This window comes from Garra rufa, chromosome 23, assembly GCF_049309525.1.
Source record: "Garra rufa chromosome 23, GarRuf1.0, whole genome shotgun sequence".
Classification (NCBI taxonomy): Eukaryota; Metazoa; Chordata; class Actinopteri; order Cypriniformes; family Cyprinidae; genus Garra; species Garra rufa.
The window spans coordinates 14,583,516-14,610,251 of record NC_133383.1 but is presented as its reverse complement, the minus strand read 5'-3'; the positions used below and the strand labels follow the sequence as shown (position 1 = coordinate 14,610,251).

The following is a 26,736-nucleotide window of genomic DNA, read 5'->3' as shown; positions in this document are numbered from 1 at the left end:
TCCAAAAGCTCCATAAAATTTTCGAATGGAAATTCAGAAAAAAAGAAGGTAGATATGAACCTTCAAAGGGCGTTCGCTTCGTTAAAAGATTCAAAAACGCTAATTTGTTCTCCGGTGGGTGCATATGTTGTTCTCTTTGTTACTGGATTTTTAATTTATGTATTTTTCCTCCCATAGCCTAATTTTTTCACCTGCTCCGCCAGCCGCTGTCATTTTGATTAATGGACGCTGGCTGCAATCTCAGAGTGTATCTCACTTGAACTGAAGTGCTGATGCGCTGCACTTTCAGTATGATCTTACCCACCCCATCCAACTCCCTCTCAGTGTCCAGACATAAACACACACACGCGCGCGCACACTTTGTCCTGGAGGACTGGTGGGCTTGTAATCAATAATGTAGACAGTCTGATTAAGCGAAGGTTACTTCTCTGCAAATAACCCAGTGAGGCAATCGACACAAGGACTGTAGAGACAAACCCTCCAATAGCAGCAGAGCTCAAAACAGGATTTGCCAGTTCGTTCTTGCTAATATACAAATTGAATGTTGTGTAAAACAGCTGCCGCTTCATAAGTCTATACTTTTACTTGGAGGTATGATTCAACGAATTGTGACATGTTGAACTTCCTGACGTGCATAGAATGTTCTTTTTTAAAACTGCTGTATTCAAGTATTCAAATGTTATTATACAGGGGAAATGCTTTGGATTCTTTGAATGTAGTGCAAACCTCTCTTTCGTAATTGTAAAATAATTATGTAACTTCAAAACCAAAATTACAATATAATTTTTTAATATATTAAAAAATGAATTTTATAATTAATATAATTTGTAATATAATTTGTTTTAGAAGTAAGTTGCCACATGTGTTTTAAAAGTAATACAGTTACAGAATATATTTGTTAAAATATTTGTTTGTCAAAATAATATTTTTTTTACATTGCAATGAATCAATGTTTTGTGTTTTATCAATAGATACAGCTGAAAAGTCCAAGATGCCTCTCAAACATTTCTGAACAGTAAGATTTTTAATGCTTTTAAAGAAGTCTCTTCTGCTCACCAAGCCTGCTTTTGATTTATACTACAGCAAAAACAGTAAAAGTTTGAAATATTTTTACTATTTAAATTAACTGTTTTCTATTTGAATTTATTTTAAAATGTAATTTATTCCTGTGATTTCAAAGCTACGTTTTCAGCATACTCCAGTCTTCAGTGTCACATGATCATATGCCGATTTGCTGTTCATTATTATTATTATCAGTTGATATATGTATAATGGTTGAGTACATTTTTTTCAGGATTTTTTTTAATGAAAATTATAGAAATGAATACTTGTATTGAGCAAGGATGCTTTAAATTGATCAAAAGTGATGCTAAAGACATTTATAATGTTACAAAAGATTTCTATTTCAGATAAATGCTATTCTTCTGAACTTTCTATTTATCAAAAATTTTACTCAGCTGTTTTCAACATCATCATAATAATAATAAATGTTTTTTGAGCAGCAAATCAGAATATTCGAATGATTTCTGAAGGATCATGTGACTAGAGTAATGATGTTAAAAATTCAGTTTGAAATCACAGGAATAAATTACATGTTAAAATATATTCAAATAGAAAATGGTTATTTTAAATTGTAAAAATATTTCAAAATGTTACTGTTTTTGCAGTACTTTGGATCAAATAAATGCAGGCTTGGTGAGCAGAAAATACTTTTTTTTTTTAAACATTAAAAATCTTACTGTTCAAAAACTTTTGACTGGTAGTGTATATTAATAGTTTTATTGTGACTCCACACAAAACTTTAAGGTGTCTAAAAACTGGCTTTCAAAATGAAACTTGTGAGGACACTAGATTAATCGTCTGTTTTTTTCAGACACAAAGAAAATATTCCCGAGCTGAAAAAAAAACCTATTGAAAACAGGATTAGTCTCAATCAGGGTCTAAGCCCGAACAGATTGAGAGATTGAGAGGTCTAAACGCAGCAAGAGGGCCTTTATTTGACTTTGACTCTAATGATGGTCTTAGCCATGTAACAACAGTAAACAGTGATTTACACACCCTGTCTATAGGGATTTGAAATTGTGACAGTGCCCCATTAACATGGCCTGGTAGTCCAACGCTGATGACACTAGAGGATATCCTCGATTACCTTATACTTCCATTTGCTCAGGTTATAATGTCAGCAGGTTGACTCGACATTTGTGGAGCCCTTCTAGTCTTGTGTCAAGCTTAGACAGCTGAAGAGTATAGCGACACCCCCAAAACACAAACATCATTTGTCTATCAAAGCCATTAGAGTAATGAACAGCAATTAAGTTTTTTTGTTGGACGTTTTGGGACTGAGCTTTGTGATTTGTTTGATATTACCACAGAACTGTCACAGTACTTCTTTGTATGAGTTGATGGATGTACTTGAATCAGTCAGAGAGCTAAAACATTGAGGTCAAATTCAGGTTTGTTCTGCATCATCTCACAGCCAATGTTGTTATTCCTCCAGATTAGATGCTTGATAAGCAGTGGGGATTTTATCATAGCTTGTTTTCGCCGCTTGAGCGGCAAAAGATTTTCGATGAGTGTCGTCTTTTGTAAACAAGGAGTTTTGCTTTAATATACTTTGCAGCCTCTTTTGTCCTTCAGCTTTTATCAGCTTAGCCGCACAGACTTATCTGGGCTTGAGTGTGCGTGTCTGTGGGTCACCCCCCCCTTCTTCGTCTCCTGTATGGGGGCACAAGAGGGTGTATAATATGAGTGTTTGTGCATGTGAGGGTGCAGCTGACTGGATTATCTGACACTGGGTCTTTCAGCTGTCACTCATTTAATGGTTATTGCTGGGTTCTCGTGGGAAAAGCGTACAGAGTTACACCAAGTCACCTGTTTCTCTGTAAACAACTGTTAGAATTTAGATTCTGTGACAAATTGTTTAAATACCATCAAAAAAGAGACATGCACACTACCAGTCAAAAGTTTTTGAACTGTAAGATTTTTAATGTTTTGTTTTTTTAAAGTCTCACCAAGCCTGCCTTTATTTGATCTGAAGTACAGCAAAAAAAGTAAAAATCTGAAATATTTTTACTATTTAAAATAACTTTTCTGTTTGAATATATTTTAAAATGTAATTATTTTTGTGATTTCAAAGCTGAATTTTTAGCATCATTACCCCAGTCTTCAGTGTCACATGATTCTTCAGAAATCATTCTAATATGCTGATCTGCTGTATTGTAATTGTTAGAATGGTCACGGATCACAATCTCCATGTTAAACTAATCGAGAAGATCAAACCGTAAGTTGTAGAGACTTGGAGGGATGGTAATACTCAGACCGTAAACAAAAGTACAAAATTGTACTCATAATTTCTAAACCGTCAGTCGCAGGCTCAAGTGTCTTATGTAGCTGAAATCCTGGCTCATGGCAGACAAAACCCATGCCTCAAATTCGATCGTGAGCATGGCAAAATTTTGGGGTATTTCACATTTTTTGAACAACCCACTTTTGCGAACTAGACCTAGGTTTTTGTCCGATCGGAACCAAACCAGTGCAGAAAGATTCTCTGGATAGTGAATATTAATAATTATCAAAAAAAAAAAAGTTGAACTTTCGACTCACTGTTGCAAAGGGACACCAAAACGTTTGAAAGGGAAAGGCCTGTCCAAATTTATGCTAAGTAATGTCTTTTTTCAAGTAATGTCTTTTTAATGTGCTTAAATGCCTTAAAGCTCTTAAAGCCCAGTAATCGCTGCTTGCAGATATATTTATTATTAATATTTAAAACAGTAGAGTACTTTTTTTTTCAAGATTCTTTGATAAATAGAAAGCTCCAAAGATCATCATTTATACACTATAACATTCAAAAGCTCATAGTCAATATAATTTTTTGGGGGGGGAAGAAATTATAGAAATTATACTTTAACTTAGCAAGGATGCTTTAAATTGATCAAAAGTGATGATAAAGACATAATGTTACATACGATTTTAATTTTAGATAAATGCTGTTCTTCTGACCTTTCTATTCTTCAAAGAAACCTATTTTTTTTATTAATATTAAAATGATTTCTGAATGATCATGTGGAATAATGATGCTAAAAATTCAGCTTTGAAATCGCTGAAATAAATTGCATTTTAAAATATATTCAAATAGAACAGTTATTTTAAATAGTAAAAATATTTCAAAACTGTACTGTTTTTGCTGTACTTCGGATCAAATAAACACAGACATTAAAAAACTTTTGACTGGTAGTGCATATGTGAACAAAAGGAAAGACAAATCTGCATTTAGGTATTGTGCATTTATTTGTGTGTCAAAAAAGCAATACATGCCGATTTAAAATAGAAAATTCAGAACAGAAATAATAGTTTTTGAATATAAATATTAAAATCTTTTTTACAGCATTAAAAAATCTTTAAGTTGGCAAAAAGCAAATCATTACAAAACCTACAAAAGACCTTCAAATTCATCTTCACCGTAACAAAAGTACAAAGACGTGTCACCAAAAACTGACATCACATTTTTCTTTTAAATCCTGGTGAGCATGCAAATAGTTGAGATTTGAAGAAAAACAAGTTTTCACAGCTTAGTCTTCTGTGCACGTGAAGACTGTGAAGGAGGTCTGCTTTGTAAATCTAATGTGTAATGACAGCATGAATCACCGTTAAACACATGGAATGAAGACACTTATGTTCTATGTACATGTGGGTTTGAATCACCACCCTGGTCAAATATATACACACAATATTGCACAATCTATTATGATGTTGCTTTGTAATGAATCTTATACACTAAGAGTTCAAAAAATGCTGAAAATCTTTCAGTGCAGCCCAAAGGCTGATGCAAGATAGTTAAGGCTATACAAAATGCCAGCAATCCCCTAAAGAGGAAAAGCAAGAGGAATGTCATCTTCCCATTTAATATTGACTACAGGTTTAAAAGTGAGGCTATTGGAAAAGTTCAGCATCGTTGACCTGAGTGTCATTACAATTTGAGGTTGAACAAAGTAAGAGCTTAAAAATCACTAACATTGTTTGATCAAAAACCCCTCCAGATGTTCATTAACAGTCTTATTAGTACACATATTAGTACACACATTATTGTGGGCAGTGACAGCTTTGTGCGTTAAAGGTTGTGGCTCAGCTGCTACATGGCACTTGGACTAAGAAGCATGTTGAACGTGCTGCTGCATGTGAACTTGAAGTTCAGTGTCTACTGTCCTGGGGCTATGCAACCTCAAGATCTAACTTTACACAGTGTTCAGAGCCTATATGTGCTCTGCAAGCCTTCACTCAAGCTATGTGTATGACACATGCCAAAAAATGCCCTTGTGGGTCTAGCAATACGTGTGGGAAGCCCAGCTGTACGAGCTGCGAGCGTTGTTGGTTACTGCATACATCTGACTTTGTCATTGAAAAGTTGCTCCTCATAACAGGGTTTTGAGAGCCCCTGTGGCACAGAGCAAAGTCTGCATATGGTAGGGAGTCGGAGACTCCACTTCCACCACACGCTCTGGTTTGAACTGGGGCATCTGGATTTTGAAGGGCCCCACCTTTTTCTTTAAAATCTGTCCGATGCCCATGGAAGGGAACTTGATGCGGAACTGAGGACTCTCGGGTCCCTCGCTAGCCCCGCTGCTGGGTGGGCTTCCGCTTGAATCTGTTGAGCTGAACCAGTCTGAATCGGGAACGCTTTTCTTGGGCTGAGGTGTGACGATGAAAACAGGTGGACTAGGGATCGTGGCCTTCTTCAAGTACGAGCTTTCGGGCTGAAAAGCAGACACGTGTCGAGGCGGAGAGAGCCTTCCATTGGTCAGCTTGAACCATGGCACTGGTGGAGGGTCTTCGCTTTGTTCCTTTCTTTCGGAAGCCCAGGAATGAGAGCCAAGGGAGGAAGGCGGACGTGGAGAGGGGTTAACAGCTTTTGGGCGATCTTTGGAGCTGTCTTTCTGGGCTGGCTGGGTCTCGGGCGTAGGATGGGTTGGGGTCGGGTGTGGGGTCGGCTGTGGGGTCGTCTGTGGGGTCGGGTAAAGGGGGTGGATCTCCATGTACTCCAGAGATGAGGAGGTGATACAACCACCACGTCCTGAGTAAACATCTTTAAAACCTCCGGTCACAGCTTTCAGGAGACCTGAAAACGAGAGAGAGTTTGATTCAGAACAGATCCAACTCTTGTCTTTATTTGTATAACACAGCGATAGCAAAACTGTCTGTTGATATTGTCGTGGCCACATGACGTGTATAGGACTTCTTATTCTAACATAAAAGGTCTTTAAAAGTTGTGTTTTAGGCCATTATGCTTTGACACAGTATCTGTCAAATGAACTAAAACAGAAAACACAATATATGGCTTAATCCCTTTATCAAGTCTGTTTTCGCTATGTGTTTCAGTGCGCACTTCGTTCAGGCGATCAGCTCGTGATCCGGTGTTTTCCATGCCTCAGAGTGGATCAGTTCACAGTGAATAAATGTAGTGAACTCATTTTTTGCATGTGCTGTAAGTTTAGCGTGCATCGGGAACACAACAGCCACCATTTATGCTTCATTTTCATGGCAGATGATTACAGCATTTTACTATTTTGTAGTTTTTGATGTGTTTTTGTAAGGTAGTGGTTTAAATACAGTCCAAATTCAAAACATCTCTTTCAAGTGTAATAATGAGGAAATAAGTATTGTAATTTCCCTACTGTAGTGTTAAGCAAAAAATATATTTATATAAACTAATTTTCATTTATTTTGCAGTGCAATTGTTTTACAATATATGGCTATTACTGTCATTGTGGTTGTTATTATTATTATTATAATGTAATTTGTTTGGCTTTCTAAAACACCAGTGTAAATGTAAATTAGACTGAGACAGTATATCACAAATAAAAAGAGGGTTGAGCCCCCTTTAAAGTTCAGGTACAAGTCAATTCACTTTTCTTAGTTAGGAACATGGGTTGGGCTCTTATTTTGAATTCTCAAAGTGGATTAGATAGAGTTTATCTTCAAAATGTACAAAATATATTTTTTTTCTATTTTTTATTAGTGTTTTTTTTTTTAAATATTACAATAAATATCATATCTTGAACCTCACTTCGCGATTTTGTTATTGTTACATCCCTACTAAACTGTGCGCTAATACGTTTTCTATTCATCTTGCGATTACTCTGTCATGCAGAAAGTGCAAGTTTGCTGGGCTGGAGAATGTCTTTTGCAGTTTAGTTTGTAAATCAGCCAAAACAACATTGGAGCCAATTAATTTTGATTGCATGGACAAACAAACACTTTAATTTTCAAAGTGTCTTTGAGGCTCTGAATATTTTAGTACATTCGCATGATTTGGCAAACAAGTACGTGTGAGAGGAACAGGTTTACTAAACATGTTTTGCATGTGCCTGATGAAGTCATGTTTAAACTTCAAACTTGTGTGATCGTTCTACACGATAACAACTTGTACAGCCCTAAAGGGTTTACATTTGTCTCCGACTGATTTACTGTCACCCTAGTAAAAATCTTGGAACTATCCCTCAGGTATCAGAGCTTATTTCAAAGCTGCCTTTGCCAAAAAGCTATATTACATTTTTTTTAATTTGTACTACTATATATACATGTTCATTCTCAGATTGTCACTTACACCTAAATCACATCTCAACCACATGATTAGTTCATGCATGTCTATAGTGTAGTTTCAGGCTCTCACCATTTCTGGGTTGCTTCTTCTTGGTGGGGTCTTTGCTTGCAGCGAGATACACGGGCGTCTGCTTGGGTGGAATCGTAACCTTCTCAACATGCTTTCTCCATTGGGTCTGGAAGAGCTCGTTCCTTTTTTCCGACTCCATGTTGTACTCTTTCTCCTGTGAGAACCAGAGAACGTTAACCTCAGGAGACAAAACATAAATGGTTTATGGAGGACATGTAAGTTTTCTCATACTTACTCTGTACTCTTTGGAAAGTCTCTTCATCTTTTTGTTGAGGAGGAAGTACACGGTCAGCGTGTGGCAAGCTTTGTTAGTAAGCACCGCGCTCAGAACCTCACTGTGTTTGTAGCCCATTTTCTCAGTCATGTGGAGCAGAACAGTGTGGTTGATCTCCTCAATATGGATCCTGAAAACATTTTAAATAATAAGTCATAAAAGATCAAGTTGACAAGATTCGGCTTTGACCCACAAGCATATTCAGATGACTAACCTATTTAAGTAAGGAACCCCAGTGTGAGGATTGCCCAACTGCAGCCACTGATCAGCCATCACTTGGTGGATGTTGGGTCTCTTTTCTGGGTCAGGCTCGAGAAGTTTCCTTAGCAGACAGGTGGCAGCTGTGAACACAGACAGGAAGTCGTGAGGCCTTTGTGCTATGTTACTTTAAGAAAACATTTAAAAAAAACTCCTTAGTAGTTTCTCCTATGTATTACATAAGTAAAAGGATGAGTGCACAGCCTTGCGTCCTTGAGACGCTAAATCCAGGTGTTATATAATGAGGCTAATCTCATTTCAACACTGCATCATCTTGTAGTAATATACCTACTCACAGATTTAGTAGTAAGTGAATCACCTATTCTTTAGAACACTCATGTAAGTATATCGCAATGGAAAACAGAATGCGATTAACCGCATTGTTTACAGGTCATCTTCTTAAAAGATTTTTATCAGGAATTCTGCTTGCATAATATCAGTCAATGATTAAATAACTACTAAAAGACATACTATGGAAAAGTACATACTTCTGTGGTTAAGAAAGCCGTTAAGAAATCAGAACACAGCAAGTGCTATAATTTATTCTTCTGACTAAAACCAGTTTTTCTTGTGGTTGTCTGGCATGTTTGCAATAAACACAGCGTTTTTGAGCCAACGGCATTGCACTGAGAATTTAAAATATGAGTTCTTGAGTATGCACGTATTTGTTGTAATTAAAAATAACCATGATGGTTACAGGTAAATGCATAACTTCTGTTGTAAGGTAGTTCCAGTGAAATCATTATGTAGGCTTTCATCTCCTGAGATGTTTAAAACACCAATGGACACCAGACCCTTGCTATTGTTTTCAATTTAGCATTCAAAACCATACTAGACTAAAAAAGATGCAGTTTCACAAAGACTGCATTCATGCTTAACATTTGCAGCATGATCCCTATTAGAACCTAATTGGAAAGAGGACACAAGCTTATTTTCAGCTTGTAATTGTTGTTCGAATGTGACCTTTGTGGTTATAAACCTGTCAGAGATGTAGTTCTCTCAATACCTGAGGAGATAGATGGAGGTAGAGGGTTCATATCCTTGTCCACCATCCTCTGATGCAGGGCTTTCAGGCTAAATGGCTCCACGGTGAATGGTAGGGTACCGGTCAGCATAGCATACATGTTCACCCCTCTACAGTAAAACAAATACAGAGTCAAATTTAGAAAATCTACCAAATGCAAACTTAGAACATGATGCTTTACATTTCGTGAACTCACATTGACCAGACATCCACTTTGGGGCCGTATTTCTTTCTTGAGAGAAGCTCAGGGGCGGCGTAAGCTGGGCTGCCACACTGTGTGCTGAAGGGATCGGAGTATCCTAGAATGCCCGCACAGTTACTGAGACCAAAATCTGTATTAGAGAAACAGAGAGAGGGTTGTGTGTAAGATAACATTTGAAGCAATTGACCTTCCCACTAGGAGGGGTGCAAAAGGGTTTACGGCTGCCCAACACTAACCCCGTCTGTCACACACAGCTGCTAACTAAAAGCCATGCATTTGTTGGCCATCTCACAAAGAGGTGAGAGGTCATTTGTTTTTAATGAGATACTGATTGCTCAATCAGTCCTCACCACATGCTAAAGATGAGCACTTCCATGTCACTCACTTTAAGACTTTGTGCTACTCTTTGAGTAGCAGGGCTCGCAAAATCGCTTTTGTTTTTGTGTGAACCTGTATTTAAATTATAAATCATGCCATTTTATGGCTTAATATTCTACCGTACATTGTCCAATCCTACTCATACTGTTCATTTTACTTGTGCAGCTCTTACAAAGGGTCATAAATTGCCTTAAATTGATATTTACAAATTTTGCAGATACACCAAATAGTGGAATAAAATTCCTTCCTTGTTATTTGTTTATATTTGTGTATTGAAAACATTTTGATTAAGTTTAGACTCCTATCTGTCTTTTTTTATTTGGGCTAGTTAAATTAATTTTCGGGCTACCAAAACCTGAAGAGTACCTGCCCAAAGGGCTACCAGAGATTTTGAAATTTTGCGAACCCTGAGTAGCATTTAAAAACCTTCCAGAAACAATGCTTACCGATCAGCTTTATGTTGTCCTGGTCATCAAGGAGGAGATTTTCAATCTTTAAGTCTCTGTTGAAGTCAGAAAAATGTATTTAAACAACCTTAATTTCTCAAACCAGCCAGAGTATCTACACATGGTTTCATAACATCTCGTTTCTCACCTGTGAACAACTCCTGCCCTGTGCAGGTGCTCCACCGCCATGACTAGCTGGCGTACATATTTTTGGACGTCTCTTTCCTCCAGCCTCTTCTTCTCGTAAATATGGTTCATGAGGTTTCCACCAGGGCAGAGCTCCATGACGAGGTAGTAGCTGTTCTCCGTCTCCAGGATGTCCAGCAGTTGTGTAATGTTGGGGTGTCGGATCATCTGCTGAATCTGTCCTTCACGCCGCAAGTTCTTTGTGACATACGAGTCCTTTTTGGCCTTCCTCTTGTCAATTACTTTCACTGCCACCTGTGGGGCAAAATAAAAAGGAGAATTAGCCAATACATAAAACACAGCTGAAGTGTTTAGTGGGTGTACAGAACAGGTGAGGCAAGCCAGACAGGACTCTTATTTCACATTTGCCTGTCTCCTCACGTCTCAAGGGTTGTATGTCCTCCCATGGAGGACTCGATGGGGGAGGGATAAGGACAAATGACTGACCGTTCAAACGCCTCCAACTGAAGGATGAAGCTCCAAATGGCTTGTTAATGCCATCCATTTGTCACCAACATGTCGTAAACCACTAATGCTGTATAAACACTGAGATCTGCCCTCTCAAAAAACATATGTTCATGGTAACACACCATATATGTAAGAGAATTAGCATCACTGTGTTTTTCGATTAAGATGGGAGGGGAGGGTCTTTGTTCTTTATCAAACAGGATTTCTTTGTCCTGGGTTGAAAGTCCCTCTGTGTGCTGTAACAATAGCCTGATGCTATTTGTTCCGCCCTTGATCAAAGAGCCCCCGAGCGTGACCTGAGGAGGGTTCAAGGGGTGACCTGACGTGCCACCACAAATCATGAGGCACAAAAAGCGACTGTTGAGCAAACCAGTCATACACGGCCAATTGAGAAGATAATTGGATCAATTACTTCAACCTGAACGTACCAAGAAAATGGGGAGTCTCCTCCCTAAACAATCCCCTAAAAAGCTAATCCGACATTACTGGATCTTAACCGCCGTGTTTTGCCAGCATTGTTGATGAGGGCCAATGGTGGTCGATGTTTAAGAGGGAGGGGTGGCAGCGGGGACCCCCAGAGCCTCAGACTAGTGTGTTGTTTTTCTCTCCGGCAGACAAAGGCGGCGAGGGTGAAAGTGGGTTAGATACGTTCACAACATACATGGAGGAAGCATGTGCTGTCGCCCACCAATCGTGAGCCCCGCCCCACCCTGTCTGTTTTTCTAGGTGATGTCAGAGAACGAGAGCGAGGCAGGAGACAAGAGCAGCACGAGGCTGCCTCGCTTCTCTTTGTGATTGCTAGCGTTTGCATCATCGCCCGGGACAGACCTCTTCTTCTTCCCACAGCAACAGTGAGAGGAGGCAAGAAAAGGCTAAAAAAAATCCTTGACATGCTAAGAAGATATCTCAGGTCATTCACTGGAAGAGCAAACAGCTTTTGTTTTACTTGCAAATATAGCTGCACCCCATAGCAAGTCATTCCAAGGAAGAGACAACAGCCAGTTCTGAAGAAAAATCACGCCCCACTTAAAGAGAAAGTGACATTTCGAGTCTACAAACATGAGTTGATAAATAAACACACCCTAGATTGCACATATTCAGCATGCACTTCTACAGAAGTGAAGACTGCTAAGAAATATTTCTCCATTCATTCTGAATGGCTGAACACTTTCTCTGGGGTAATCTGAGATTAATACAGACACCTGAATGCAAACAGGTTTAATGCAAGGATTGTCTCTGTTACCTAATTTGATTTTCGTGATGAGGAACATGAGACCAGTGAGAAACATCTCAACACAACCTGATGATCAGGGGATGGTGTTTATGACATTCTCTGCCACAGAAGACAACATAAACTGACATCTGGGTGCTTTTAAAAGAAAATCTTTTAAATAACATTGACATAACATTTATCTTAGAATAAATCACTATATGTGACCCTGTACCACAAAACCAGTCTTAAGTATCAAGGGTATATTTGTAGCAATAGCCAAAAATACATTGTATGGGTCAAAATGATGGATTTTTCTTTTATGCCAAAAACTATTGGGATATTAAGTAGAGATCATGTTCCATGAAGATATTTTGTAAATGTCCTACTGTAAATATAAATACTAAGAAGAATTGCTAAGAACTTCATTTGGATAACTCAATCTTTTCCATCAGATCCATCAGATTCCAGATTTTAAAATAGTTGCATCTCAGCCATATATTGTCCTAACAAACCATACATAAATGGGAAGCCTATTTATTCTTCTGTCAGATGATGTATACATCTCAAATTGACCCTTATGACTGGTTTTGTGGTCCATTGCCACAAATAAGAAATACAAACATTCAAGACATGGTCCATAGACTGCCTTTGCCTGCACTGAGGCACTGAGGGGAGGTTTGACCAAAACAATTTAGACATTTGTTATTTCTCTATAACTTACATTTTTCATATTCAAACAATAAGAACAAATAGATGAACTAGCAGTAGTAAATAATAAATGCAACAACATTCAAGTCATGCACTGGCTGAATTTTCAACAGTTTGGACTTCAACTGTGTTAACATTTTCTTATTTAGACAATGACATGAACAAATAGATCAACTAAATGTAAATAACATATGCAAGGGCATTCAAGTCAAGGTTTCTGACTGGATGCTTTGTGCCTTCGTTTTCGTTTGCTTATAAAATGAACAAAATGTACATACAGGTATATAGAACAAATAAATAAACTATACTTGTATATTGAAAACACTATCAATATGCAGTGTTACAGTGTCATACAGAGGTGAGTAAGCTAACAAAGTGAGTCACACTGAACCTTCTCACCTTCTCGGCGGTGGTCACATGAAGCCCCTCTCGCACTTTGGCGAACGACCCTTCTCCAAGCTTCCTCCCGATCAGATAATTCCCAACTCTTTTCGTGTGGTAAAAGTTTCGGAGGATGTCACCTGGAGGACCGCTGCTCAGAGACGAAGGAGGGGTGTTTTCTGTGTTTGTGGTTGAGGGAGCCGGAGCTTTCACCCCGAAAATCCTCCCGCTATCCATGCCCATGTCTGTTCCAGCGTCGGGCATCCCTGCGCCTGTTGAACAAAACCTGTTGTCCTCTGAATCTTCCCGTTATTCAATGGGACATCTAAGTCCCTGTCCTTAATACTAAACACTGACACACTCGCCACCTGTTCGGCTCAGCTGGCTGTCAATGCGCAAACTATAGGACTATAATAGATTTACGTATTGCATTCGTCATGGGATAATTAATAAAGCCGCTCGGTCCTAATCTAATGTTAAATCAAATGATCAATCACCGTCGGTGTACGATAAAGCTTTCCAGCACCTCTCTGCATCTGTGTGCCAAGTAAGTGAGTGTCTGACTGCCGAGTCTCTCACATTTGTTATTTGAAGTTAGTTTCCCGGCACGGGGTGGGGGTGTTTCTTATTTGCTAGAAAATCCCTTCTCAGTCGCCGGGCTAAAATCTAAACCAATCGGTGGTCGCGTCTCGACCAGAGGCCCCGCCCTCTCCCGAGTTGTAAAATTAGCCCCGCCCCCTCACTCATGCTTACCTAGACAACAAAGAGCATGTTGCTGAGGGGTCAGACTCGCCGTGATACTTGATTTCTATCAGCTTTCCCCGGTGATGGTTTACGTAGACCGCTTTTGGCTGACCTATTGGTCGCGGCTAAATTATCTATCGATTATTCATTCAAATATCAGAGATGCTAATACCCACAGACACGTTTTATGCAATGATGTCATACATATGTTGTAGAGCACTGATTTAAATTTGCTAATGACATTCCCTGTATTAGGTAGAATCACACTTATTACATAAACATCTTTTATTTTCCTCTTATTTCTTTATCACCGTACCCTATTTGTTTTCTGATTTGTCTATTTCAATATTTTAAGCATTTTATATTATTGCCAATATTCTAACAAATATACCAAATAATATAATATATAACAAATAAGCCTCAGACTGTTTTTAATCTAGTTGAAACTCTATCATACAAAATAATAACAGAAAGACCACCAATGTTATTTCAGTTCTTTCAAATTAATTACTTAAATTGCATTAATCATACACACACGTGATTTGTAAATGAGAGCCCTTGGCTTTTATTCGTTCATCATTCGTAATCTCTCGGCGATGACTATCCTGACATGATTAATAGACCTCCACAACAATGGAAGTTTGGCTTTTTCTTTTTTTTTAATAAGACACACTATTGCGTCACCACACCCCGGCTAGCCTGGAGCTTGTTTACATTACCATGCGGTCATGAGACGAGCGACGTACAGAGAAATGAAGGTAAGTAGGTCTATTGGGCCCTCTATCGGTAATATGATGTAGAACATGTAGGACAACAGTCCTACAGATGAAGTCAAAAGTTTACATATACAGTCGTGGCCAAAAGTTTTGAGAATTACATAAATACTGGAAATTGGAAAAGTTGCTGCTTAAGTTTTTATAATAGCAATTTGCATATACTCCAGGATGTTATGAAGAGTGATCAGATGAATTGTATAGTCCTTCTTTGCCATGAAAATGAACTTAATCCCGAAAAAAACTTTCCACTGCATTTCATTGCTGTCATTAAAGGACCTGCTGAGATCATTTCAGTAATCGTCTTGTTAACTCAGGTGAGAATGTTGACGAGCACAAGGCTTAGTTGGGTTAGAATGACAGACTTGACATGTTAAAAGGAGGGTGATGCTTGAAATCATTGTTCTTCCATTGTTAACCTGGTGACCTGCAAAGAAACGCGTGCAGCCATCATTGTGTTGCTTAAAAATGGCTTCACAGGCAAGGATATTGTGGCTACTAAGATTGCACCTAAATCAACAATTTATAGGATCATCAAGAACTTCAAGGAAAGAGATTCACTTCTTGTTAAGAAGGCTTCAGGACGTCCAAGAAAGTCCAGCAAGTGCCAGGATCGTCTCCTAAAGAGGATTCAGCTGTGAGATCGGAGTGCCACCAGTGCAGAGCTTGCTCAGGAATGGCAGCAGGCAGGTGTGAGCGCATCTGCACGCACAGTGAGGCCAAGACTTTTGGAAGATGGCCTGGTGTCAATAAGGGCAGCAAAGAAGCCACTTCTCTCCAAAAAAAAACATCAGGGACAGATTGATCTTCTGCAAAAAGTGTGGCGAATGGACTGCTGAGGACTGGGGCAAAGTCATATTCTCCGATGAAGCCTCTTTCCGATTGTTTGGGGCATCTGGAAAAAGGCTTGTCCGGAGAAGAAAAGGTGAGTGCTACCATCAGTCCTTTGTCATGCCAACAGTAAAGCATCCTGAGACCATTCATGTGTGGGGTTGCTTCTCATCCAAGGGAATGGGCTCACTCACAATTTTGCCGCAAAACACATCCATAAATAAAGAATGGTACCAAAACACCCTCCAACAGCAACTTCTTCCAACAATCCAACAACAGTTTGGTGAAGAACAATGCATTTTCCTGCACGATGGAGCACCGTGCCATAAGGCAAAAGTGATAACTAAGTGGCTCGGGGACCAAAACGTTGACATTTTGGGTCCATGGCCTGAAAACTCCCCAGATCTTAATCCTATTGAGAACTTGTGGTCAATCCTCAAGAGGCGGGTGGACAAACAAAAACCCACTAATTCTGACAAACTCCAAGAAGTGATTATGAAAGAATGGGTTGCTATCAGTCAGGATTTGGCCCAGAAGTTGATTGAGAGCATGCCCAGTCGAATCCTGAAAAAGAAGGGCCAACACTGCAAATACTGACTCTTTGCATAAATGTCATGTAATTGTCGATAAAAGCCTTTGAAACGTATGAAGTGCTTGTAATTATATTTCAGTACATCACAGAAACAACTGAAACAAAGATCTAAAAGCAGTTGAGCAGCAAACTTTGTGAAAACTAATATTTGTGTCATTCTCAAAACTTTTGGCCACGACTGTACTTTGCAGAATCTGCAAAATGTTCATTATTTTACCAAAATTAGAGGGATCATACAAAATGCATGTTATTTTTTTTATTTAGTACTGACCTGAATAAGATATTTCACATAAAAGACGTTTACATATAGTCCATAAGAGAAAATAATAGTTGAATTTATAAAAATGACCCTGTTCAAAAGTTTACATACACTTGATTCTTACAGGGTTGTTACCTGAATGATCCACAGCTGTTTTTTTTGTTTTTTTGTTTAGTGATAGTTGTTCATGGGTCCCTTGTTTGTCCTGAACAGTTAAAATGCCTGCTGTTCTTCAGAAATATCCATCAGGTCCCACAGATTCTTTGTTTTTTCATTTTTGTGTATTTGAACTCTTTCCAACAATTACTGTATAATTTTGAGATCCATCTTTTCACACTGAGGACAACTGAGGGACTCAGTTGCAACCATTACAAAAGTTTAAACACTCACTGATGATTCAGTAGGAAACACAATGCATTGATAGCTGGGGGGTGAACACTTTTGGCATTTGAAGATCATGGTAAATTTAAATTATTTTGTCTTCTGGATAACATGCAAATATCTTCTGTAGCTTCAGAAGGGCAGTACTAAATGCGAAAAGAAAAAGAAGATATTTAGGCAAAATAAGAAAAATGTACACATCATTCCGTTCAAAAGTTTACACCCCTGGCTCTTAATGCATTAGTGAGTGTTTGAACCTTCTGTAATAATTGCATATGAGTCCCTCAGTTGTCCTCAGTGTGAAAAAAATGGATCTCAAAATCACAGTCATTGTTGGAAAAAGGTTCAAATACAAAAATGCGGAAAAACCAAAGAATCTGTGGGACCTGAAGGACTTTTATGAAGAACCGCAGGAAGTTTACCTGTTCAGGACAAACAAGGGACTCAATGTGATGAACAACTATCAGTAAACAAGAAACACAGGTGTGGATGATTCAGGTAACAACACAGTGTTAAGAATCAAGTGTATGTAAATTCAACTATTACTTTCTCTTGTGGACTATATGTAAGCATCTTTTATGTGAAATATCTTATTCAGGTCATCTTATTTTGCTAAAATAATTACCATTTTGCAGATTCTGCAGGGTGTATGTAAATTTTTGACTTCAGCTGTATCTATCATTTAGAGAATGCATTCATTGAAAGCTCCAATCCCCAATAGCGGGGGATTTTACTTGCTTGAAGGCACATAAGGTGAAAGACCAGACCAGAATCAGAATAGCCTGTTGTCCGACCTTTGTGTTAGCATCCTTTGTATGCTATCAGACCTCTGTTTTGCATGCATTATACATAAGCTGTTGCATTGAAATGTCAATAAATTCTACGATCCTGGCCATCTCATTACCTGCCTTGTTTAAATAAATATTTACCTGGAGCAAGCGATCAATGCCACAGACGTAGACGTAATTATTATATGCCACCGCTGACCACCAGAGGGCACACATTACCAGCTTTATTGCTCGATTCTGGCGTATTCGTATTTGTTCGTATTTGTATCATTCTGCAGCCAGTGTGATATACCCACGAGCTTGTTAGCACGCTGAAGCACCCACATTTAAGCTATGTCTGGATACACTGCTGGATACAGTGTCATATATTTCTGCTGTTATCTGCTCTCCTTTGGTGAGTCGGCGGCATATACACATTCTCAGCATAATAAACAACGCTGGCCTCTGTTAGCCAAACGAGAGCGTTTCTGTCAAAACACACACCTGTCATTTTGCCCAAGTAATTAGCAAAATTTCTGTCTAGTGTCTAGTGGACCTAATAAAATATAACAATTACATTAACTGTATTTTTTTTAAAGAAATGTTATGTTGTAGATGCTTACAGCTAAACTTTCTTTTTCCCCTCAGTGCCTTCTTGCAATGCTTTCAACGACGGAAGGTCAGAAGTAAGAAAAATAAGCGTATGTAAACTTTTGAACTGGGTCATTTTTATAAATTCAACTGTTATTTTCTCTTGTGGACTATTTGTAATCGTCTTTTATGTAAAATATATCATATTCAGCTCAGTACTAAATCAAAATAACATGCATTTTGTATGATCCCTCTTATTTTGGTCAAATATAATTTTGCAGATTCTCCAAGGTGTATGTAAACTTTTGACTTCAACTGTAGATAGACATTTATGCAGACATTTTCTATCGCCAGGAAGGTAAAACAGTAGTTGGGAATTATTGTTAGCATGGTAAATCACTTCACGTTCCAAATATTTATATCAGTAGGCTATGTTAGAAAAACATCCTGAGATTCACTTCTTGGCTTTAACTCAAGGCCACCGTGTCCGGCAGAGTAGAGCACATTCATATCTCATAACAGCAGCTTGGACAGAGATATGATTTACAGCCCATTTTAAAAACTCCCCCATTTAATGCACTTAAGTCATCTCTCTATATAGCTGACAATAAGTCATGTTGAACATGTTGAAAGCAAATTCGCATTAACTATTTAACCTTTGAAAGCTTACGCTGTCGCTTTGATAAATATGAGCATTTGCACTTTGGTTATGTTCGTTTTCTATTTTAAGCAATTGGCCAAGTTGCATGAAATGTGTACAGAATGAATTCACATTATTAGAGGAACATTAATGCTTCATATTGTCACTCTCACAGAAACAGGAAAGAAGTGATCCACACATCTTTGACCAGTTTACTGGTGAGTAGCACAGTGTGATTTATTCTTTTTGATTATTTTACAGTGGAAATTAACCAGATTTGCATGCGGTAAGTGCATTTACACACAGAAGATATACAAACATATCTCTTGTTCGAATGTACAGTGGAGATCAAAATTAGAGAGCAGTCTATAAATACTTGATTTTTTCTGAAATATTGTTAATCTTCACTGCTTAAAATTGGAAGGAATATTAGTTATAGGTATGCCACTGATCTACTAACTTGTTTAATTCAAGGAATTTTAACTAAACCCTTTATTTAGTGGAAAACACAGCTATCAAAATTACAGAATAGTAACCAGACTAGCATGAAAGAAGATACAACTAAAATTTTGGAGGGTTAGCTGTCAGAAATTAGTAGGAAGTGTAGACGTCCCTTTCCTTGAATGACTTTAGCACATCTACGGCCACAGGACATCACTAGTTTCTCAGACTGCGCTGGTGTGATCTTTGGTCCATTCTTCTTTCACTCTCCTTTTGGTAACTGTAGTGGGTTTCTTAGCCAGAGATTTTCAATTGGGATCAGGATTCTGGCCTGTTCTTAGCTATAACTGCTTTACCTGTTTTGCAGTGTGACGGGGCATTGTCCTCCATGAAAATTGCAGGCTGATTGGGAGATGCTTGCCGGGAAAGAACTGCATGTTGCTAAAGCAGGTTCTGATAAACATGTATTCACCCTGGCATGTATCTGTATAAGAGCCCTAACTCCTACTGCAGAAAACATCCCTCAAACCATGACACTTCCTCTTCCACCTTTCACTGACTTCTTTAAACACTTGAGCTTCAGTCTTTCCTCAAGTTTCCATCAGACCCAAATAAATTAAACTTTCTCTCATCACTAAAGTGCACTTTTCTCCCCACACAACATGCTCCTCAGCAAAAGTGAGCTTAGCCTTTTGATTCTTTTTGCTGATTAGAGGCTTGGTGTCTGCAGAATGCGCTTTTACTCTGACTTCTCTCAAACATGCAGATACAGACTGTGTTCAGCGCTGAACTGGCAAGCAATTCTAGCTGCAGTGTTGAACCGATTCCCCATTGAGAGTCTCTGCATTGACAACCAGCCTTTTTGGTGGACTTGAATGAATAATGCTATTGTAAATCTGCAGTATTCAAGAAATCACAGATTTGGAATGACCAACTTCTCTTGCATTGGCTGATAGGGTCATCCCTTTGGCCTTCATCTGGATAACCTCCTGTTACAGGGTTTCAGTCACCTTAGAGCGGCCCACCATCTTGCAATCTCAATGAAAATGGGAGGAATCCTGCCAATTAAATAAGGTTTGTCATAAAACTAAGGAAATTAGCACCAGGTCCCAGATTAACACCAATAACTTGGAGGTATCTGTAAGTGCTCACTACTTTTTTTTTTCTCATTTTAAGTTTTTCATACAGTCCTTCAGAATACCATTAATGAAATATGCTTAATAAACTGCCATTCTACTCCTGTTTGAATAACTTCAAATAGGGCTAAACAGTGATCTTGAAATGTATCAAATTATAGGTTGTTCACATTTTGATCTCCGCTGTATTTTTTTTTTAAAGAAAAGTTCACAAGTTCTGTATATCAAGCAGATTATGAAACAGGTGTATGAAAAATGTATTAACTTTGCTAGGCACTATAGAGTGATATTTTTCTCCCTATTCCTTGTTCTCGTCCTCTATTGCAGAAGTGCGGGATGTGGTATTTGTGATACGGAGTCAGAAAAACTCATATCATACCCACAGGGCTGAACAAAGAAGAGCAGAGCTTCTCCGTCAGGCTCAAATCCTAAACCAGGTAGTTTTATGGGATACTATTTGCACAAGTAAGTCTGTGAAATGTGGTTTGGATTTAATTTAGCATACTTAGTTTTCAGTGCATTGGTTAATATATACATGTGTCCTTTCGAAATAACTAATAACCCCCAAAACAAAATTATCACCAGCTAAAAATAGTTTTAAGTCAGTTATTTCTATCTTTTGCTGTAGTGTGTCAGTAGCAAAAATCAAAGCTATCTGAAAAACTATGCGCAAGTGCACCTAGGGCAAAAGCTGCTTTAAATGCAAAGGTGGGTCACACCAAATGTTGATTTAATTTAGTTAATATAAGTTCATTGATAAAGAAAATCTATTCATGACATTATTTTTTGACAACATCCTCATTTTACAGCATTTTTTACACAAGTGCCTAAAACTTTTAACAGTACTGTAGCTTTGCAGGTAGGCTTCTTGAAGCATCTTGAAGCACTGCCACGGTTGTTCTGGATTTAGTTTTTCTCAGTTTGTTCTGTGTCTTCATGTCATTCCAGACAGACTAGATGATGCTGATGATCAGATCTCTCTGTGGAGCACTGGCTGTTGTTAGACTCCTTGTGCAAACAAAAATCTAACTGGATTATTACAATTAATGGTAAAATGAATGTATGAAAATGTAAACTGATATTTCCTACTGACACACTACAGCAAAAGATAGAAATAACTGACTTAAAACCATTTTTAGCTGGTGAAAATACTAGTGTTCTAATTCTTTTGACCACCACTGTATATATATGGATATATATATATATATATATAGATAGATAGATAGATAGATAGATAGATGGATAAATTCAGAGACTGCTCTGTCACTGCTCAAAATGTAGTTTAAAGGCGCAAAGCTGCATAAAACCTGTATTATGCCTGCTCAGACCCACCTCAGCCCATATATCAAATTATACATTAATTATGAGGAAATTAATTTATAACACCAGCAGCATTAAACAGCCTGTGTAAAGATACTTATATGCCATCTTTGCAGTGTAAATTTGGCACAATATAATAAACCATAAAGATTTATGCTTTCAGAATGCTTGTTCTTTTAGCCACATGATGGCACTATTGTTTTAGGAAAATTGGGATTATGTGAAACGTTGCGCTTCAATATTAACAGATGTTTTTGTGGTTTTCAAAGTGTCTCCGTCTGTCTGTCACAATGACTACTCACTGGGGTGCTACTTTTTGTGTTTGCCTCTTGATTACAGATGGTAAAAGTCAAGTGTATGCGTGACAGCATCCATTTCAGTGTGTGTGATGGCGTGTGTGACGATAGATCTCTTCGTTTTGTTAGATCAATCAGGAGTGTCCAGTTCTGCAGGTTTTTGTGCTAGTGTGATTACTGAAATAGATGGGTGGAAAGACACAGCATGTGTCTGTTGTGTGATTTATGTGGCATTTTTATGTCTGCCAGCATGAGAGAGCTTGTGCATGTGTGCATATTTGTTGCCCAAAACCTGACTGGTAAGGTTTTAGAGAGATCAAATTTGACATGAAAAATGCACCCTTGTTATTTAGACGTTTAGTTTCTAGTTAATACAAGCAATTTCACTAAAGAGAAATTGGATGCATTTCTGAAAGTGCAGCATTTTTAATTTGTGTAAATAGCATTAAAAACAAAACAAAAAAAGTGAAGGGAAATATAAGTGTTTGTGTGTGCATGAGTGTACAGTACCTGAGTTGCATGTCTTTTAATGTGTCACAGTCATGGAAATTAGAATCTAGAAGTAAAATCTAAGTAAATCTAAGTTAGATTAGTTGCTTGACAAAGCCTTGCTTAAAATTAAAGAAATCTGTGCAGAACATTTGTACATATGACCATGTTATTCAATAAAGAGCTATAATGCGTTTAGAATTAGACTTTAAATGTATACAGTTCTAGATGGATAGATTGATGCTTTATCGTTGGATCATTCAGCGCTGAACCGGCAAGCAATTCCAGCTGCAGTATTAAACCGATTTCCCATTGGAAATCTCTGCATTATCCTGTCTTCTCGTGCATTTGTCTTATGTGAATGACCAGCCTTTTTGGGAGACCAAATATGTGACCTTGGACCACAAAACCAGTCTGAAGTAGCATGGGTATATTTGTAGCAATAGCCAAAAATATGTTGCATGGGTCAAAATTATCGATTTTTCATTTGGATATTAAGCAAAGATCATGTTCCATGAAGATATTTAGCAAATTTACTACTGTAAATATATTAACTTAATTTTTGAGTAGTAATATGTTAGTTAGTTGGTTAGACTTTATTGCAGACTCATGGTCCATAGCTCACAACAACAACAACAAACAACACAAAATCAAAAAACAAAACAAAAACGCATATTAAAAAAAAATCTATTCTATCCTTTCAGGAGACAGTCATACCAGTGTCTCCATAGTTTAGATGTATAGCGTATGGCACTATGTTCAGTGTTAATCAGTATCATAATGACACTATTTCCAGACTCATTAAGTCGACAAATGAACTTATACATTATGTTTCTCAAAACAGCCTTCAATGTGTTAACTCGAGCAGACACAAACAAGTCACTGGCACTAGTCCATCTCGGCTTTTTTAACAAAAGTCTTAGTGCATCATTATAAGCCACTTGTAGTCTCTGAAGGCTGGCTTTTTTGTAACTCCACCAGAGATTTGCTGTGTACAGAGAAGTACAATATGCTTTGAACAAAGTTAATTTAACATCATCAGAACAATAACCAAATTTCCGAAGGAGTACATTAGCTTGTGCATATAACATACGACACTGACGATAAATGCATTGCCAGGAACTTCATTTTGAAAACTTTAAAGGAGTTTTTCTCAATATTTAGATTTTTTGCACCCTTTAGATTTTAGATTTTCAAATAGTTGTATCTTGGCCAAATGTTGTCCTATCCTAACAAACCATACATCAAGCTTTCAGATGTTGTGTAAATCCCAATTTTTAAAAAATGACCCTAATGACTGGTTTTGTGGTCCAGGGTCACATATGGCTTCCCCAAACATTGACTTCTGAGGTACACTTTTGTGTTGCAGAGAACAGCTTTTGTCTGTTTTGTAAATGTTGATCATTTTGTGTTTTACAACAACAGCTAGCATTTGAAAATGACTTCTGATGGGTGTTTGTTTCCTAGCAAGAACATGAAAAATTGTACAGTCTTTGCAAAAAGTGCTTTTCTAGCTAGAGCCTTAGGTAAGCATTTTTTATTATGCCTTTTATTTTCTCAGGTGAGGTTCTTCCAGACTGGTTTATCTTGATATTTCTTTGTTTCATCAAGCCATCTGTTTCCCAGCCTCTCACTTTTAAGTGTTTTCAGTTTCTCATTGATGTATATTTTATATTCAGAAGATTATCATGGCTAATTAGCTCTGAACTCCCAACATATTCTTTTTTTAAAGCAGCCGAAAGCAGACATTTCTGAATTAAATCTCACCTTCTGTGAGTCATACCAGGTAATAAGGCTCTAGGTGACTCTCTCTTTTGCACCGTTTTACTATGAGCCCACCTTCACTATGAGCTTCGGCTGATTTCTGAAAGTTGAGAGACTTATTTTTGGTAGTCAGGCTCATTAGAAGGCTGTTTTCACAGTGGGGGAGATTGGGGCTATGGAGCGCGAAGGTGAGAACGCTCCAGTTGGCATCTTGACCTCCCGTTGATCGGCAGGACTCCTCGGGCTACCGCATGTGGAGAAGGTTTCCCAAACATTGCTCTGTCTGACACATCAGCTTTGCTCATTAACCACCGTGTGCTGGGTCGAGAAACTCTGGCAGGGGCGGGCCCGCTGACTGGCTGTGACTTGGCATTAGAAACCATATCTGGGAAGTGTTTCCATTGCATGAATTCAAAAGACCGGACTTCTTTCCACCTCATTGTTTTCCTTCTCTCTGGATTCTGTCATAATCATCTTACAGCATCTTTCTGTTGGCAGCATAACTGGCACTCGAGTTGGGCAACCACGCTACTTTTGTCACTCTTTCAAAATGCAGTTGTCTGGAAGCCTTCAAAGATCAGTCCATCATTTTACATTTTGACATTCGGGTGCTGTTCGTTAACCGTAATCCTCAAAAAGTACATTTTAACTTATCATTTTATAAGAGGTGGTTCACCCTAAAATGAAAATTCTGTCATTAATTAATCACCCTTATGTTGTTCCAAACCTGTAAGACCTTTGTTTATCTTCAGAACACAAATTAACATATTTTTTATGAAATCCGAGAGTTTTCTGACGTGGCAGTTGCGTTGCTGTCTATGGAGGGTCAGAAGCTCTTGGATTTCATCAAAAATATGTTTGTGTTCCAAAGTTGAGTGAAGGTCTTACTGGTTTGAAACGACTTGAGGGTGAGTAATTAATGATAGAATTTTCATTTTTGGGTGAACTTTCAGTGTTCTTCAGGATGTTTTCAAACACAGACTTGTTCTTCTACGCTTAAGATAATGAGTGCAATTTGTGATCTTAAAATACTTTCTCCTTTCACTGTAACATGCAAAGAAAACTATAAGAAAGCCATCTGTAGGTTGATGTCCCTGAAAAGTGGGAAAGGAGCCAAAATAATGCTCTGGAAACCTGTTTGTAAACAATGCTTCATTCACTTTCATACAAAAGCTGTTCTTTTTGAAATGGCGCACTGCTTTATTTGACAGTCTTGTAGCAGATGCTCTCAGATGAGACGCTTTGAGAGAAGCCTTGAGAGTGAGAGAAGTGAGCAGCGAGGTTGTACAGAATGTTCTAACATGGAAGTGGTTTTGGCGCATTTTAAACAAATTACTAGTTGTGGGCACATACTCACTCACTCATACAATAATCGTGGATTTATTTGCATTTCAGTAAGCTGTGGCTAAAAGCAAATTTAATTCCTTTGGTGATGTTTGGAACACAGAAATTAAACACGTTAAGTCTTTGTGCAAACCTATTTTAGTTAGTCGGAGGAACTTAATGGGGTCATCGGATACCCATTTTTCACAAGTTCATATGGTTCTTTAGGGTCTAATGAAAAGTCTCTAATATACTTTGGTTAAAAATTCTCAACAGTAGTGTAAAAAAAACACCCTTTTACCAAAATCAGCTCTGCAAAATATCAGCTCATTTTATCGCATGGGCCCTTTAAATGCAAATGAGCTCTGCTCGCCCCGCCCCTCTCTGCTGAGGGATTATGAGCTGTAATGTTTACTTTAGCTGCGTTTATCAGCGATACTTGCCAACAAGCACATTATTAAGGAAGGCCATTTGCAAAGATGCATTAAAAAACCCTTGTACTCACTTCTGCTGTGGGTGAAGCTGCATCACGAATGATTCACTCGAACATAGTTGCATATGTAGATCGGGATCTGCACTTTCCTTTTAAAAACGAAAGTAACGTTGTCCTCTGCCTCTTAAGCGGCTCAGATGTGGGGAGGAAATGACTACTGCTTTGTTTTATAGGATTTTATAAATGAGTTTTCTGGGTTTTTGGCTGATATTATGCCTAAGTATGATCGTGTTTTAATTATTGGAGATTTTAATGTGCATGTGTGTTGCAGTGATAATGCAATGCAATCTTATTGATTCTTTTAATTTTGTGCAGTTGGTGTCCGGTCCCACACATGAACGCGGACATACACTGGACCTTGTCTTATCTTTTGGGTTGCCTGTTTTTGGTATAGAGATATGTGATGCAGCTTTTTCTGACCATATGCCGGTTTTATTTGAAATTCCTATTAATCATAATATTGTTGAAACTCGAGTTGCCGTTAGGCCGTGCCGCATCATTAACTCTTCCACTGCTGTTGAGTTTGCATCAGTTTTTAGTCAGAACTGTTCAATTTCGGAGTCTATATGCAACAGTACAGATGAGCTTAGCTCATGGCTGCACTCTACCTGCCAATCTGTGATGGACACTGTGGCTCCTTTAAAAATCAGGCAGCCAAAAACTAAATCTGAGCCTTGGCTGGACGACACGGT

General features: G+C 38.2%; 2 protein-coding genes across 2 annotated transcripts in view; one reads left to right on the top strand and one right to left on the bottom strand.

The window, feature by feature from the left end:
• Window positions 1-4,288: 4,288 nt before the first annotated feature.
• Window positions 4,289-13,739, bottom strand: hunk (hormonally up-regulated Neu-associated kinase). The gene is made up of 9 exons (XM_073829952.1): window positions 13,223-13,739; window positions 10,397-10,689; window positions 10,249-10,304; window positions 9,419-9,554; window positions 9,205-9,332; window positions 8,155-8,281; window positions 7,902-8,070; window positions 7,667-7,820; window positions 4,289-6,112 (listed from the first exon to the last, which is right to left on the bottom strand). The coding sequence occupies exons 1-9, from the start codon at window positions 13,466-13,468 to the stop codon at window positions 5,409-5,411; spliced, it is 2,013 nt and encodes a 670-aa protein (XP_073686053.1). The 5' UTR covers window positions 13,469-13,739; the 3' UTR covers window positions 4,289-5,408.
• A 937-nt stretch (window positions 13,740-14,676) lies between these two features.
• Window positions 14,677-26,736, top strand: part of b3glctb (beta 3-glucosyltransferase b) — a 37,199-nt gene continuing 25,139 nt past the window's right edge. Inside the window, exons 1-3 of the mRNA XM_073829235.1 lie at window positions 14,677-14,706; window positions 18,958-19,000; window positions 20,687-20,796. Coding sequence (XP_073685336.1) covers window positions 14,677-14,706; window positions 18,958-19,000; window positions 20,687-20,796 — 183 coding nt within the window. The remainder of the gene's footprint in view (window positions 14,707-18,957; window positions 19,001-20,686; window positions 20,797-26,736) is intronic.